At 43.0% G+C, this 16,583-nt stretch overlaps 1 protein-coding gene across 6 annotated transcripts in view; it reads right to left on the reverse strand.

Annotated features, from left to right (window-relative positions):
- LOC141058320 (solute carrier family 22 member 6-A-like) overlaps nucleotides 1-16,583 on the reverse strand; it is a 151,106-nt gene that overhangs the window by 36,216 nt on the left and 98,307 nt on the right. For all 6 annotated transcript variants that reach the window (XM_073554530.1, XM_073554525.1, XM_073554526.1 and 3 more), the window contains 2 exons: nucleotides 4,226-4,329; nucleotides 1,735-1,889 (listed from right to left, as the gene is read on the reverse strand). In XM_073554530.1, coding sequence (XP_073410631.1) covers nucleotides 1,735-1,889; nucleotides 4,226-4,275 — 205 coding nt within the window. In that variant the 5' untranslated portion in view covers nucleotides 4,276-4,329. The remainder of the gene's footprint in view (nucleotides 1-1,734; nucleotides 1,890-4,225; nucleotides 4,330-16,583) is intronic.

Genomic DNA, 16,583 nt, shown 5'->3' on the forward strand with positions numbered 1-16,583 from the left:
ATAACTAACCGTAGTTAGTTACTATGCACTGGCAGCTCCGGGCTCTTCAGCTAGTAGATTATAATATTGCTCAGTGATACTCACAGGGGTAATGAGTGCCAACATCAAACATGAAGAATAGCAGCGTACTATAAAATGCGTGGGTGTCGTTAACAGAAAAAAACAAGGCAAAAAGAACCAAAGCATTGGCTGATTGGATGACATGAAGCTGAACACTCTGATTAACATTGTACCTGTTGATAGCTAATGGTAATTAGTAAGTGACAGCAATGCGACTTGCTTACTATCTCTGTATTCTGTTGCAATGTTTCAAAGATCACAGAAAGTGCCATTTAAAAACTAATTCTGGTGGATCTGTTGAAAAACAGCAAGATAACACCCAAATATTTTTATCTATTGTGTTTTTTTTTCCTGTTATTTGACGTTATAGTTAAAGCCATTATGTAGGAAAGAGAAAATAGACATTTATTTAACACTAAGTCTTTGCAATCTCCTCAATCAGTAAAGGCCTTTATTTGATTTCTCTTTGGTGCCAGATGCAGTAAAGTGGTTAAATGGATCATTTCCTATTATTTTAGATATCTGTGTGCATCAAGAGTCTGAATTCTCGGAAATGGTTACTTGAAACTGTAGATTTCACTGCTAGTCTGCAAGAGACTGCTTCAGGGAAATTACAAAACCTGACTGCATGGGATTTGCATTACATTTTTTATTTTTTCCAGAGGCATGGTGATAGTGATGGGGTCTGTCACATGTTACTGCAGCAGTTTCTATTGATCACCAGACTCATTGTTAAAGGGAATCTGTCAGCAGGTTTTTGCTATGTAATTTGAGAGCACCATAATTTAGTGCTAGATAACCTTATTCCAGTGATGTATCACTTGCTGCGCAGTTTTGATAAAATCCCAAAGATGTAGCAGTGGTCAGAATGCTGAGCTCTGTATAACCTAACCCGCACCCCTCTGATAGGCAGCTTCCTGTGTACAGTGGACCCCCTGGAAGTGGCTGTACACGAAACGCGCACTGGGGTTTTTTTCTGGCAATTTTCGACACAGGTATTGCCCTTTTGCTATAATTTATCTTTTGCTTGGCTTGTTGCATATTGCACAACTTTCCCACCTTATAGATAATCCTCCCTTATACCATAATGCAGAGTCTATCAGGCTGCAGATTTTCTGGAATCCACTTGGAACTTTACCCTGATACACTGGATATGAGTGGGTTTAATTTGGGCACTTTTCCCATTTGCTGAAGCTGCGTACTATTTTTCTTGTAGTCAACCCCTTGCCATTTTCCTACTATAGTGTTGGCTATTCATTTGCAAGCATTATTTCTCTTTTTCTTTTTGGGATTTATCCTCAATATTTGCTATTTTTGAGCTTGATGACAATCTGACACTTTTGGGCTAGCCTTGTGGTTTAGCTTCAGCCTGACATCCTAATTTTACTTCATTTTTTTTTCTTCATATTTTTCTATCAAAGTTTTACTATTTTTTATCTAGCCGTTATAGTCCTAATGTCTTTGTAGGTATTAAAAAATAATATAGGTGATATATTTCCTCTAAAGAAATTATGATGGCGGTGCATGTTTAAGCCTTTGTGAAACCACGTCTCAGTCATAAATAATACATTTCTTATACAACCAGTATCTCATACTTGGTTTACTATTTAGTAAGTATACAGTATCACTTTCATTTTATTCTACAACCTAAACTATTAGCCATTTTTTACATACTTAATGCTGTAGTGTTCAGTCCTATTCCAGAAAGAGCCATTCCTCCAAGGAACCGGAACACACAGTATGAGAGGTAATTTGGAGAAAATGCAGTGCAGAGTCCACTGACAGCCATTTGAAAGTAAGACCAGATCAACAATGCTCTTCGTCCATACCTAGGAACAATTAGGATTTTGTATTATTATATGTTAGTTGTGGAACAGAACAATGTAATAAAGTATAAATGGTAATGATGTAAAGGAGTGGAAGTGTTGGCACCCCTTCTGAAAATTTGCTGAGAAACATGTCTATTGATTGCAATGCTTTGTACTGTTTTACATATGATTTTATATATACTGCCTTCTGCTACAGTTTGGTTAGCATTGACAGGGTTAACTGTAGTGCCAATGTGAAAAAAGAGTATAGCTTACAACAAGTCCAAAATACTCCAGTAATAGCAAAAGTCCCCATGATAGCCTACACTCACATCTTCTTAAAAGAAAAACTTTATTGATCCAGTAATATAAAAGGCACAAAAAATAGTTTAACATAACGGCATAAAAGTAAAAGTAAAAATACAGAAAAGGTAACATGTTTCAGACCTGCAATCTTGACAAAGGAAACATGTTGCCTGGAAGTGCAGTGGATATTTCTTTTCTGCCTTTTTAACTTTTGTGCTGTTGTGTTCAACTATTTTTTGAGCCTTCGTATTACTGGATCAATAAAGCATTTATTTTCAGAAGATTTGAGTGTCGACTATCGTTTGGACTGTTAACTGTAGTGCCAGCCCAGGTTGGGAGGAGTGTTGTGAATTCTCTCTCTGGCTTTACTGACGGTAGTGGAGCTGGTCAGATTGACAGAGGGGTTGTGAGTTCTCTTTCTGGGCTCCCTCTGGTGGTTACTGGAAGTAGTGGAGCTGATCTGATTGACAGAGGCTTGCCACCTGATAATGAGGAAGATTGGAGATCTGGGGTTTCTGATTGGGATTTAAGACAGCTGACTCCCTCTATCCCTGCTGGTGATTTTCTTCCTGTTCCTTCTGAGGTCTGATGTCTCCTGTTCTTTCCCTGCATGGTTCAGCTAAGTGGTTCATTTGCTATTCTGGTTGCATTGGATCTGGTTTTGTCTACCTCAGCTTTGTGTGGGTCAGCCAGCTTCAGCTGGGGCTGTGCTGAATCACCGCCCATATGTTACTGCTTGTGCCAGTTTGTTTTGTCCCCTGTTATATTGGTCTCTTTTTGCTTTGCTTTCAGAATATACCAGAGTGCTGAAATAGTGGGGGCGAAGTCGTGCGACTTTAGTGTTTTTTGTGCATCAGATGTGTTGGACTTTTTGCAGAGTTTTTTGCGTGATTGCAGACAGTGTCTTTCCTTTCCTGTCCTGTCTTGTTAGTGTGGGCCCCATCGTTTGCTCAGTCTATTTTTCTGCCTGAGTTTGTGTTTTCATCTTGTCTCACCGACAATATATGTTTGGGGGCTATCTATTCCTCTGGGGTCTGCTCCAGGGCTGTTCAAATTTCGCTTGTCTTGCTTTAGGCTTAGTTAGCTCTCCGGCTGTGCCAAGGCCTCTAGGATCATCGTAGGTACGCTCCACGGCTAGTGCTAGTTGTGTGGACAGGATCAGGGGTCTGCAATCTGCTTAGTTTCCAACCTCTCTGGTTTTCTGTAGCTTAGCCTGGGCCTGCTATCCTCCTCGGTGACCCATTCATACCAGAGAAGTTATGAGGGCATTTAACAACTTAGTTCCTTGTTTGTTAGGAGTTGATGAATAGCTATTGAAGAAATAAGAAGCATTATTGATTAGAAGGAGAAGGCCACAAGTGTGGGAATGTGCTCAACAACAGAAGTTTAGAAGAGATAGCAAGTTCCAGACCAAAGTATTCTACAGCAACTGATTTATATACTGCCAGAGTTCAGAGATTAGAGGAGTATCAAGAAGGTTTCTTTTACCATCAATGAGTACCAGCCATAGCTGGTAAAAAGAGTTGAGGGATTCAGAATTGCCTTAGGCTGCTGGAAGAAGAGGGCTACAGAAAGGCTTCTGGAGGTTTAGAGAAGTCCTATTCCGACTATGAAGGAACACGAGGTCCCCGCAGCAGTGGAGGATTAAGTCAGAAAGAGCATAGCTAGAAAGCTTTAGAAGTATTCTGTTACTCTTGTATCGTATCTATACTATAGAAATGCCATATTTAATTCTCACAAAGAAGGAGCCTCTGCATGATGCAGAAGAAATGTACATGAAGTATTGTGCCTGCTATCAATTGCTGAAATACTGTTTAAAAAATTTCAGGAAAGAAGTTTTCATCTTTTTAAAATAGATCCTGGTCTCACTGATTTGTCTCGTATTTTCAGGCCATCAAACCACTTGTGGCCTGAATAGGAGTAAGCAGCAAACCCCAAGATTGCACACACACACTCAGGGGTCCCATAACAGGGTGCTTAGGGATCGCGAGGCAAACCTGGCCATGAAGGGTCCCTTTCAATGATTTCAGCTAGACAGCAGCATTTCTCACCTGTCTGAAAGTCCTCCAAAGATGATGGCTCCCACCAGAACTCCAGCCATGTACAGTGACTGGGCCAGCTGTCTTCTTTTTTTATTTCCACATACCAAGTCCCACTAAAATAATAATGACCTATTTATTAATGGCATATCATTTTTTATTATAAAAAAATGTACAGCATATTTGTTAAAATAATCAACCTGCTTCTACCAGACAATATTCACATGAGATTAGTGTAAATTGTATCTGTCACCAGAATATGATATCAAAATTGAACAAATAGAGATAAGGTAAGATGCAGTGTGTCACCGATGCTAAGTATTTATAGAAATATAGTATTATAGTATTTATGGTCGTCTTAAAGGGAATCAATACAATCAGTGTTTTATCAGCAGGAGATTATCATTAGAGGACTAGGTTTCACAAGCCAAGTAGTCCAGCTAATTTGTGTAACCCCCACTCCTCACCACTGATTGGCAGCTTCCTGTCAATGTACATTGTACACAGGTATCTGCCAATCAGGTCTCTGGCTGAGGTTATAGAGGGTTCAGCATTCTGAGCACTGCTAAAGCTACAGCAGAGAAAACAGGGTTTTCATAAAAATTACACCAAACAGTTCTGTAAGTTATACATCCCTGGAATCAGGGTCTCTTCCCCTACATCATGCTGCTTTTGGATTCCATAATAACAGATTAGCTAAAACCATTTAGCACTGAAAGAGCGCTCACAGCAAAAGACTTTCAACCTAAAAGATGTCATAAAGAAGTGTTACCCTTTGGGGTTACTCAGGTTGTCCAGATAAAAAAAATGTTTGTAAAAGGCTCAGAGATGCTTTTTTTATTTTCTTTATTATTATTATTTTAAATCCAAACTCATTTCACCATCCCGCCATTGCTCCTGAACCAAAGCTGTCTAGCTCCCGCTGATCTATACTGCGCATTGCAACAATGATATCTAAATGTAAAAAAGTGTTACCTCTGCAGCCAATCACTGTCAAGTGGTCATATGTTCTAGAGATTGACCACATGGGTTTGAGTTGGGACCACATTGCTACAACAAAATTAGAGACTGACAACATAAAAAAATGGAACAGTAGAAGATTGCTGAGATGGTTATTACTTATTTTTGTAACCCATTTTAAGCCTTTTTTAGTTTACCTCCTGGACAAATCATTTAAAGGGAATCTGTCTTGAGGTTTTGGCACCTCATCCGAGAGCAGCATAATATAGACCAAGACACCTTGAATCCAAAAATGTATCACTTAGTTTACTGGGTGCACTAGTTCAGACACAGAGTATTCATATTTAACAATGCAGCAGAGCAGAGGAAGGTAACCGCGCCCCTATCAGGTTCTCATGGAATATAGCAATAGACAGTGAGCTACTTATCACAGGAAGAGGTGGAGTCAGACCAGGAAGTGTGTGCTTCTGTGTCCAAACAATGATAAACACCTGGTGCTAAAATAATCATTGCATGTAAACAACAAGACAGAGCTTGATAAGAGAGGCATCACTGAAATTTGTGTTTTAACCCCTACCTCATACTGTCCTCAGATAACATAGCAAAAACCTGCTGACAGATTCCCTTGAAAGAGAAGCTAAAAATAAAAATCTTGCATTTTTTTCACACTGGCCACTGGGGCTTTTTTAGACTATCTTCCTGTTTTTTTAAGGAGATCCACATGTACATGAACAAACTCTGACCCTCACTTTTGTATTGATGCATCTAATGAGCATGTGCAAAGGTCATTGGCATCTGTTGTAAAAAAACAGGGATTCGGCACTGCTTCCATTCACACTATGTGTTATCAGCTGTGTACAGAGGAGTTACCTGTGATTATAATCCTGCCTCTGATGATAAAGAGCCTGCTGAAAACTCTTCCTGCAAGGACAGGAAATATGAATCTAAAAATGTCTCAAGAGGCCAGTGTGAAAATTGCAAGATTACTAATTTCATTTTTTTTTAAATAAAGATCTTGATTCTTGATATAAAAAAAACATTGCCAACATTTTCAAAAAAAATAGATGTAACCCAAATCTGATTAAAACAATAGGTCACTTTATGATGATAGCTTCCCTTAAGGCAATTTTTCCCTACGTTGCAAAACTACTATATTATCAGTAATATCACTTTTGAGGTAACCAGATATAATCAATTTAAATAATCGGCACCACACAATGGTATATCAATAATAAAATTACATTCTTTATTACAACATATTAAAACAAAATATACACAAAAAAGATTTTAGAAAGAAATTAAGAGGGACTAATACACCATGGAAACTCCCACTACAGCCATAAAAATAATGCCAAAGACATCCACATAATATAATACTATTGAGCTGCCTGGGGGATATACTGCGGTCTTCAGTGGATGAGGTGCGCTTATTCCCTTAGAGGACCTGGCGTTACCGCACCACGTGACCGCCAACTACCCCTCCCATTGGTTGGCAGGTCTCATGTGATTCTGCACATGCGCCGTCATCGCCTCTTTACTTACAGCACAGGACCTTCCATTAGTGTTGCGCAGGCGCTGTGACTAGTGTGGCGTCAATGGCATCTAACAGCACAGATGTAAACTATTACAATTAGCCAATAGTGAGAGTAGTTTGGGCATTTAAACCGGACTCCCCTTGCCCTGACACACCTCCTGAAGAAGCAGTACGAAACGCGCGTCGGAGCAGAGGGATGTCCAGGAATCTCCGCCAGCTCAAACTGGTATGTAACATGTATCATTGACCATATGTTTTTCACACTAAATATAAGGAATGCGGTATTAAGTGGGCATTTGGGGGGACAGTCACACACTGGACAGTTTTTAGTTAAGAAACTGAGAAACTAGGTTAATGTGTATGCAAAATGTAAATGCATATAAACACATGACCTTTACATAGAGAAAACCAAAAACAAAAAACAGATATCTTAAAATAAAAAAGTAAAAAATAAATTGCATAAATTGCATGAAAGTAATAATAATAATAAGAGTATTTAGTAAACATAATTTCACATTTACGTCACTTGACAAGTGGAAAGGTTTTAATACAAGAGTTAGGCCTGTCCCACAAGGGTTGCCGTGACGTGGCGGGATGACTTGTACATTATTTTGATCAAAATTATGTTTACTAAATACCCTTATTATTATTATTATTACTACCGTCATGCAATTTTTGCAATTTATTTTTTACTTTTTTATTTCAGGATATTTGTTTTTTGTTTTCTCTGGTTAATGGTCATGTGTTTATATGCATTTACATTTTGCATACACATTAATTTACTTTTTCAGCTCAGACCCAGTTTCTCATTCAGTTCAATGTGCATCCTGTGCATATGAGGGTGTGACCGCCCTGTTTCTGAGCTGGGAAATCCTTCCTGTCTGGCCTATGTTTTACTGGTGGGTCAGTCCCTCGGTCCTTGTTCACATTTACATCACTTGACAAGTGGAAAGGTTTTAATACAAGAGTTAGGACTGTCCCACAAGGGTTGCCGTGACGTGGCGGGATGGCTTGTACATTCTTTTGATCAAAATTATGTTTACTAAATACCCTTATTATTATTATTACTTTCATGCAATTTTTGCAATTAATTTTTTACTTTTTTATTTTAGGATATCTGTTTTTTGTTTTTGTTTTTCTCTAGTTTTTAGTTAAGTATACCTTAGATGGGCATGTGTATTGAAAAACTTTTGTGTGTGCTTGATCCTCCATATATCCCCAACATTGCCTTAGTATTATATTATGTGGATGAATTTGGCATTATTTTTATGGCTGTAGTGAGAGTTTCCATGGCGTATTAGTCCCTCTTAATTTCTTTCTAGCATCTCTTTTGTGTATATTTTGTTTTAATATGTTGTAATAAAGAATGTAATTTTATTATTGATATACCATTGTGAGGTATTGATTATTTAAATCGATTATATCTGGTTACCTCAAAAGTGATATTATTTGAACTGTGGTATACTTCCCGTTGAGGGGATAGATAAAAAAAGAAAAAAGAGTTTGGGCAAATTCCTGTGATTATATATTATCAGTAAGACAGAAGCTACTTACAAGTGCATCGGGTGCATTCCGTATATATGATCTGAAGTTACATAGTCGCTTATTTCAATACTTATATGACTGTTTCAGGCTTCTTGTAGATAAGATACGGAAACTAAGGCTCAACCAAGAAGTGAAATCCTGTATAAACTATCTTGTTCCCATCTTGACCCTTTAACAGCCAGAACAGGTTTTTATCTAGGGATTTCTGTGCATAGCACCCCTGAATGCATGAAGATTGAGGGAGATTGTGTATCACTACATCTATTCATGTTTTACGATATAGTGAAGACAAACCTGGAAACAACATCATTGTGTTATTCCATCAAAGTACACTAGCCAAAGCCAAATATTTCTTCAACCAGGGCAAAGCCTGTCCAAGACTATACATAAGGACCATGAATAAGGCATTATGGCGTGTGGGTGGTCCTCCAAAGCAACCTGTACCAGGTAACATATGCTGTAGCTCCCCCTTTTAGCTGTCTCCCTGCCTTCATCAAAAATTTAGATGGAACTCAAAAATTACTAAACTTTTCTGAATGTTTAAAATAGTTCATGTGTTGTACATTTTACCTAGCCAAAACTTTAAACTCCTGACTTAAAGAGTAAATGTAAATTCATTTTTATTTTTTTCTCATAAATCAATAGTACATGTGAAAATAAGAAACTTTTCTTCACTTCTTCCCCCCCTTAATTGAGCTTTCATTGTTAAAATTCTCAATTCATAGGGAAAACATGTTTTCACTTAATCAAACTTTCCCATTGCTAAGACAGGAGATGACAGCAGAATGTCTGTGTCTGTCTCCAGCTCCTCCCCTGTCCATAGAATTTTAAAAGCACAAACTGACATCTCCTATCTCAGTATGGGAAAAATCTGTCATCACTAAACTCAGATTTTACAGATTTTATGGATAAATTGAGAGTGAAAGATGAATCCAGGAGGAAAAAGAAGCAGATTTCTCTGATAAGATACAACAAAAAGTTGACTATTTTCATGTGTACTAATGATTTATGAAACAAAAATTAAAGCGATGGTTACTAGAGTTGAGCGAAACGGGTCGAAAAAATTCAAAAGTCAACGACTTTTGGCAAAGTCGGGTTTCATGAAACGAAACCCGACCCTAGAATGAGGTCGGCCACGAGGTCGGCGACTTACGCGCCAAAGTCGTGTTTCAAAAGTTTGTTTTGCGCTCTTTTTCAGCCAATCAGGATCCACGGACACTGTGGGCAACATGATGACCTAGGCACGGGTCACCACCATCTTTCAGAAGGGCATGCAAGTGATTGGCTTGCTTTGGTGGGCGTCACAGGGGGTATGAAAGGGCGTGCACGCCGACCGCCATCTTACTTCTGCCGATCTTAGTATAGGGAGAGGTTGCTGCTGATTCTGTAGGGAGAGCGTTAGGCAGGGAAGAAGACAAAAAAACTGCTTCTGCTGCTAGCGATTTGGCCTGCACAACACACAAGTCACTGTGTGTGCAGTGCAAGGGGAGGCTATATTGTGGTGTATCAGTGGTGTTGGTTGTTGGGCTGCCTTCTAAGGCTTCCTGACACGCTGGCATTGCTGTTTACCCACTGCTCCGCAAACTGCTTTTTTAAAAGCAATCCAATCTCCCTTATCCTCTAGTCACTTTCGTCACAGCTGTGCCATCGAGCGTGTCACATAGCGCTCAGATATCAGTGGGCCTCACACAATCCACAAGTGTCCAGTGTCCAAAAGTGTATGCAGAGATTCAAAATCTCCATTATCCTCTCGTCACTTTGGCACAGGCAGCTGTGCCATCGAGCGTGTCACATAGCGCTCAGATATCAGTGGGCCTCACACAATCCACAAGTGTCCAGTGTCCAAAAGTGTACGCAGAGATTCAAAATCTCCATTATCCTCTCGTCACTTTGGCACAGGCAGCTGTGCCATCGAGCGTGTCACATAGCGCTCAGATATCAGTGGGCCTCACACAATCCACAAGTGTCCAGTGTCCAAAAGTGTGCGCAGAGATTCAAAATCTCCATTATCCTCTCGTCACTTTGGTCACAGGCAGCTGTGCCATCGAGCGTGTCACATAGCGCTCAGATATCAGTGGGCCTCACACAATCCACAAGTGTCCAGTGTCCAAAAGTGTACGCAGAGATTCAAAATCTCCATTATCCTCTCGTCACTTTGGCACAGGCAGCTGTGCCATCGAGCGTGTCACATAGCGCTCAGATATCAGTGGGCCTCACACAATCCACAAGTGTCCAGTGTCCAAAAGTGTACGCAGAGATTCAAAATCTCCATTATCCTCTCGTCACTTTGGTCACAGGCAGCTGTGCCATCGAGCGTGTCACATAGCGCTCAGATATCAGTGGGCCTCACACAATCCACAAGTGTCCAGTGTCCAAAAGTGTACGCAGAGATTCAAAATCTCCATTATCCTCTCGTCACTTTTGTCACAGGCAGCTGTGCCATCGAGCGTGTCACATAGCGCTCAGATATCAGTGGGCCTCACACAATCCACAAGTGTCCAGTGTCCAAAAGTGTACGCAGAGATTCAAAATCTCCATTATCCTCTCGTCACTTTGGTCACAGGCAGCTGTGCCATCGAGCGTGTCACATAGCGCTCAGATATCAGTGGGCCTCACACAATCCACAAGTGTCCAGTGTCCAAAAGTGTACGCAGAGATTCAAAATCTCCATTATCCTCTCTTCACTTTGGTCACAGGCAGCTGTGCCATCGAGCGTGTCACATAGCGCTCAGATATCAGTGGGCCTCACACAATCCACAAGTGTCCAGTGTCCGAAAGTGTGCGCAGAGATTCAAAATCTCCATTATCCTCTAGTCACTTTGGTCACAGGCAGCTGTGCCATCGAGCGTGTCACATAGCGCTCAGATATCAGTGGGCCTCACACAATCCACAAGTGTCCAGTGTCCAAAAGTGTACGCAGAGATTCAAAATCTCCATTATCCTCTCGTCACTTTGGTCACAGGCAGCTGTGCCATCGAGCGTGTCACATAGCGCTCAGATATCAGTGGGCCTCACACAATCCACAAGTGTCCAGTGTCCAAAAGTGTACGCAGAGATTCAAAATCTCCATTATCCTCTCGTCACTTTGGTCACAGGCAGCTGTGCCATCGAGCGTGTCACATAGCGCTCAGATATCAGTGGGCCTCACACAATCCACAAGTGTCCAGTGTCCAAAAGTGTACGCAGAGATTCAAAATCTCCATTATCCTCTCGTCACTTTGGTCACAGGCAGCTGTGCCATCGAGCGTGTCACATAGCGCTCAGATATCAGTGGGCCTCACACAATCCACAAGTGTCCAGTGTCCAAAAGTGTACGCAGAGATTCAAAATCTCCATTATCCTCTCGTCACTTTGGTCACAGGCAGCTGTGCCATCGAGCGTGTCACATAGCGCTCAGATATCAGTGGGCCTCACACAATCCACAAGTGTCCAGTGTCCAAAAGTGTATGCAGAGATTCAAAATCTCCATTATTCTCTCGTCACTTTGGTCACAGGCAGCTGTGCCATTGAGCGTGTCACATAGCGCTCAGATATCAGTGGGCCTCACACAATCCACAAGTGTCCAGTGTCCAAAAGTGTACGCAGAGATTCAAAATCTCCATTATCCTCTCGTCACTTTGGTCACAGGCAGCTGTGCCATCGAGCGTGTCACATAGCGCTCAGATATCAGTGGGCCTCACACAATCCACAAGTGTCCAGTGTCCAAAAGTGTACGCAGAGATTCAAAATCTCCATTATCCTCTCGTCACTTTGGTCACAGGCAGCTGTGCCATCGAGCGTGTCACATAGCGCTCAGATATCAGTGGGCCTCACACAATCCAAAAGTGTCCACTGTCCACAAGTGTGTGCAGAAATTCTAAATCTCCCCTGTCCTATAGACACCTTGTACCTTGTTTTACATTACTATATAGTTTGTTGGATTTTGTCTACATTTCTACCAAAAATGAGGAAGGCTGGTGGAAGAGGCCGTGGAATTGGGCGGGGGTTGGCAGCTGGTAATGATGGTGTTGGTGGTGGATCTGATGGTAGTGGCAAGAGCAAAATAGGACCGAATGCAGGAGGTGCTGACCCTGCGTCATCGTCTGGCTACATAAGGCCTCGAACGCTTAGTTTTCTAGGAGTTGGCAAACCGCTTTTAAAGGCAGAGCATCAGGAAAAAGTTTTGTCTTACATTGCTGACTCAGCCTCCAGCTCTATCGCCTCCTCTTCTTCAGTTGTAAAAAGTAAAAGCACTGAGTCGTCATTGGAGGCTCATGTTCATGAACCACACCTTTCCTTGTGTCCTTCACCCCAACCAAGATTGAAGGATGACGCAGGCCATACTACTGATTACTCCATGGAGCTGTTTTCACATACCATGCTTGGATTATCAAGTCAAATGGTGAATTACCCAGGCCAAGATGAATCTGACATGGAGTGCACTGATGCACAGCCGCTGATGGATGATTCTGCTGGTACATTCACTCAGAGCACTACATTGTCCTCGCAGTGTACAGAGCCAGATTTTGACCCTGATGAGACTCAGGTGCCCCTTCCCGCACACTATACCACCATACACGGTGACACAGAGAAAGGTGCACATGGCATAGAAGAGGAGGTGATGGATGACCCAGTTGTTGACCCAGATTGGCATCCATTGGGGGAAGAGGGTGCTGCTTCCAATAGCTCAGATGAGGAGCATCCACAGCAGACATCGACATCGCAACAGCTGTTATCTGGCAGGCCCGGAGCACTCCAAAGACAGGTTCCAAACATCAAAAGAGTTGCTGGACAGCTTGTCCAGAGGGTCAAAAGATCACAGCGTGCTAGGCCGCAAAATGTCTGCCAAAGTAGGAAGAGTGCAGTGTGGCACTTTTTTGAACAAAATCCTCATGATCAGGCCAAGGTTATCTGTAAGAAGTGCGCAAAGACCTTTAGCCGAGGGAAAAATCTGAAAAATTTGAATACCAGTTGCATGCTTAGACATTTAACCAGCATGCACTTGCAAGCGTGGACACAACACCAAACCTCAAGTGCCACATGTGCAACTGATCACAACGAAGGTAGTCAGCAACGCTACATTGTTTCCCCCACTGTAAGCCCACCGGTTAGCACAGCAGCAAATGTTGAGGTGTCGTTGCAAGGCCACAGCAGTCAGGGAATCCCACTGTTATATCAACGAAAGACTGATTCTAGGCCATCAGAAAGAACACCAACTCCATCACCATCATCAACCCTCTCTCAGTCCGCCCTGTCCACCGCTACTTCCACCATATGCAGCTCTCAAGTCCAGCTCACCCTCCCAGACACTATGAGTAGGTCAAGAAAGTACTCAGTCTCTCATCCGCGTACACTGGGTTTGAACGCCCACATTGCCAAACTAATCTCGTTTGAGATGATGCCCTTTCGGTTGGTGGAAAGCACAGCTTTCCGCGAACTCATGGCCTATGCAGTACCACGCTATGTCCTACCCAGTCGCCACTTCTTCTCTCGCAAAGCCATCCCAGCCCTCCACCATCATGTGAAAGACCGCATTGTCCATGCACTCAAGCAGTCAGTGAGCGGAATGGTGCACCTCACAACTGATGCATGGTCCAGTCGGCATGGCCAGGGCCGTTACGTGTCCATCACTGCGCACTGGGTTAATGTGGTGGATGCAGGGTCCACAGGGGACAGCGGTGGTGGGACAGTGCTGCCTAGCCCACGGTATAGGAAACAGTTGGCTGTAGGCGTTCGACCCTCCTCCTCCTGCTCCAGAAGGGAAAGCTCGTCCACAGAGCGCAGTCGTACGAGCACTCCATCTGCAGCTGCCACTGTTGCACACGATGTGTCCCCCTATCGAGCAGCTAGTGGAAAGCGTCAGCAGGCTGTGTTGCAGGTGATGTGTTTGGGCGACAGACACACCGCCGAGGTGCTGGCCGAGTACTTGAAGCGACAATCTGAGTCATGGCTGGGCAGTGTACATCTTGAGGCAGGCAAGGTAGTTAGTGATAACGGCCGTAATTTTGTGGCAGCCATAGCCCTTTCAAAACTCAGCCACATACCTTGCTTGGCTCACACCTTGAACCTGGTGGTGCAGTGCTTCCTCAAAAATTATCCGGAGTTAACAGCCCTGCTCCAGAAGGTGCGAAGACTGTGCGCGCACATCCGCCGGTCGCCTGTACACTCCGTTCGTATGCAGAAGCTGCAGCGATTGCTCCACCTTCCCAACCACCGCCTCATTATCGACATTGCAACAAGGTGGAACTCCACCCTGCACATGGTGGAGCGGCTGTGCGAGCAGAGGCAGGCCATAATGCATTTGTGGGAGGATACACGGCCAGGCACTTTGAGAGCAGACATGGAGTTGACAGGCGTGCAGTGGTCGAAGCTGAAAGACCTTTGTAAAGTCCTTCAGTGTTTTGAGGAATGCACACGGCTGGTAAGCGCAGACGACGCCATCATAAGCATGAGCATCCCACTTATGCGTCTGCTCATGCAAACTTTGACGCACCTTAAGGAGCAGGCGTCTGCAGCCAATGTTGATGAGGAGGAAGAGGAGGAGGGAATCCTTGATGACATTCAGCCATTGTCTGCTCAGGGACCTCTACTGGACGAGGTGGAGGAAGAAGAGGAGGAGGAGGAGGAGGATGATGGGGATGATTACTTAGGGGAGGAGGATGCATCTCGTGGGGCAAGTGAAAATGTTGGCGTGGCAAGGTCTGGTACAGGGTTTGTGCGTGACTGGAGGGATGTGGATTTGCCAGAAAGTGCTCCTCCACCCAGCACTCGCAGTGCATCATTGACACCGGGAACATTGGCCCACATGTCAGATTATGCCTTGCGGATCCTAAAAAGGGACCCCCGCATTGCCAAAATGATGAACGATGACGACTACTGGTTGGCCAGCATCCTGGATCCACGCTATAAAGGCAAATTACAAAACATCATGCCACAGGAGAACCTTGACCTAATATTGGCTAATAAACAAGCAACTCTGGTAAATCGGTTGCTTGAGGCATTCCCAGCACACAGCAGCGGTGATGGTTCTCACTAGTGTTGAGCATTCCGATACCGCAAGTATCGGGTATCGGCCGATACTTGCTGTATCGGAATTCCGATACCGACTTCCGATATTTTTTCAATATCGGAATTCGGCATCGGAATCGGAAGTTCAGTTGATTGACGGCCTGACGTCATCATGATGCGCGGTGTGTGCGCATCATGATGCGCCGTCATTTCGGGCCTTCCGGGGGTCTCTGCCGGCCTGCCGGGGGGCTGTGCCGGCCTGCCGGGGGGCTGTGTGGACTGCCCGGGGTCTCTGCCGGCCTGCCGGGGGGCTGTGCCGGCCTGCCGGGGGGCTGTGTGGACTGCCCGGGGTCTCTGCCGGCCTGCCGGGGGGCTGTGCCGGCCTGCCGGGGGGCTGTGCACCCTGTGGGGGTCTGTACCGGCCTGCCGGGGGGCTGTGCCGGCCTGCCGGGGGGCTGTGCTGATGTCCGGGGGTCTGTGCAAGCATCGTCCGATGGGACTACAAGTCCCATCGGGCGATGCCTGCTACCATGACAGTGATTGACACATTAGCCAATGATGGGACAGTAGTAGTCCCATCATCCGGCTAATGTGTTAAATGTTAAAAAAAAAAAAAAAAAAAAAAAAAATACTACATACATACTACATGCTACATACATACTACATATATACTACATACATACTACATACATGCTACATACATACTACATGCATGCTACATACATACTACATATATACTACATACATACTACATACATACTGCATGCTACATACATACTACATACATACTACATACATACTACATGCATGCTACATATATACTACATGCTACATACATACCACATACATACTACATGCATGCTACATATATACTACATGCATGCTACATACATACTACATATATACTACATGCATGCTACATACATACTACATGCTACATGCATGCTACATACATACTACATACATGCTACATATATACTACATACATACTACATATATACTACATGCATGCTACATATATACTACATACATACTACATATATACTACATGCATGCTACATATATACTACATACATACTACATATATACTACATACATGCTACATACATACTACATACATACTACATATATACTACATGCATGCTACATATATACTACATGCTACATACATACCACATACATACTACATACATGCTACATATATACTACATGCATGCTACATACATACTACATATATACTACATGCATGCTACATACATACTACATGCTACATGCATGCTACATACATACTACATACATACTACATGCTACATACATACCACATATATACTACATACATACAAT

The sequence above is a fragment of the Dendrobates tinctorius genome, unplaced genomic scaffold (genome assembly GCF_039654945.1).
Source record: "Dendrobates tinctorius isolate UK_male_01 unplaced genomic scaffold, ASM3965494v1 ptg000211l, whole genome shotgun sequence".
Taxonomy (NCBI): domain Eukaryota; kingdom Metazoa; phylum Chordata; class Amphibia; order Anura; family Dendrobatidae; genus Dendrobates; species Dendrobates tinctorius.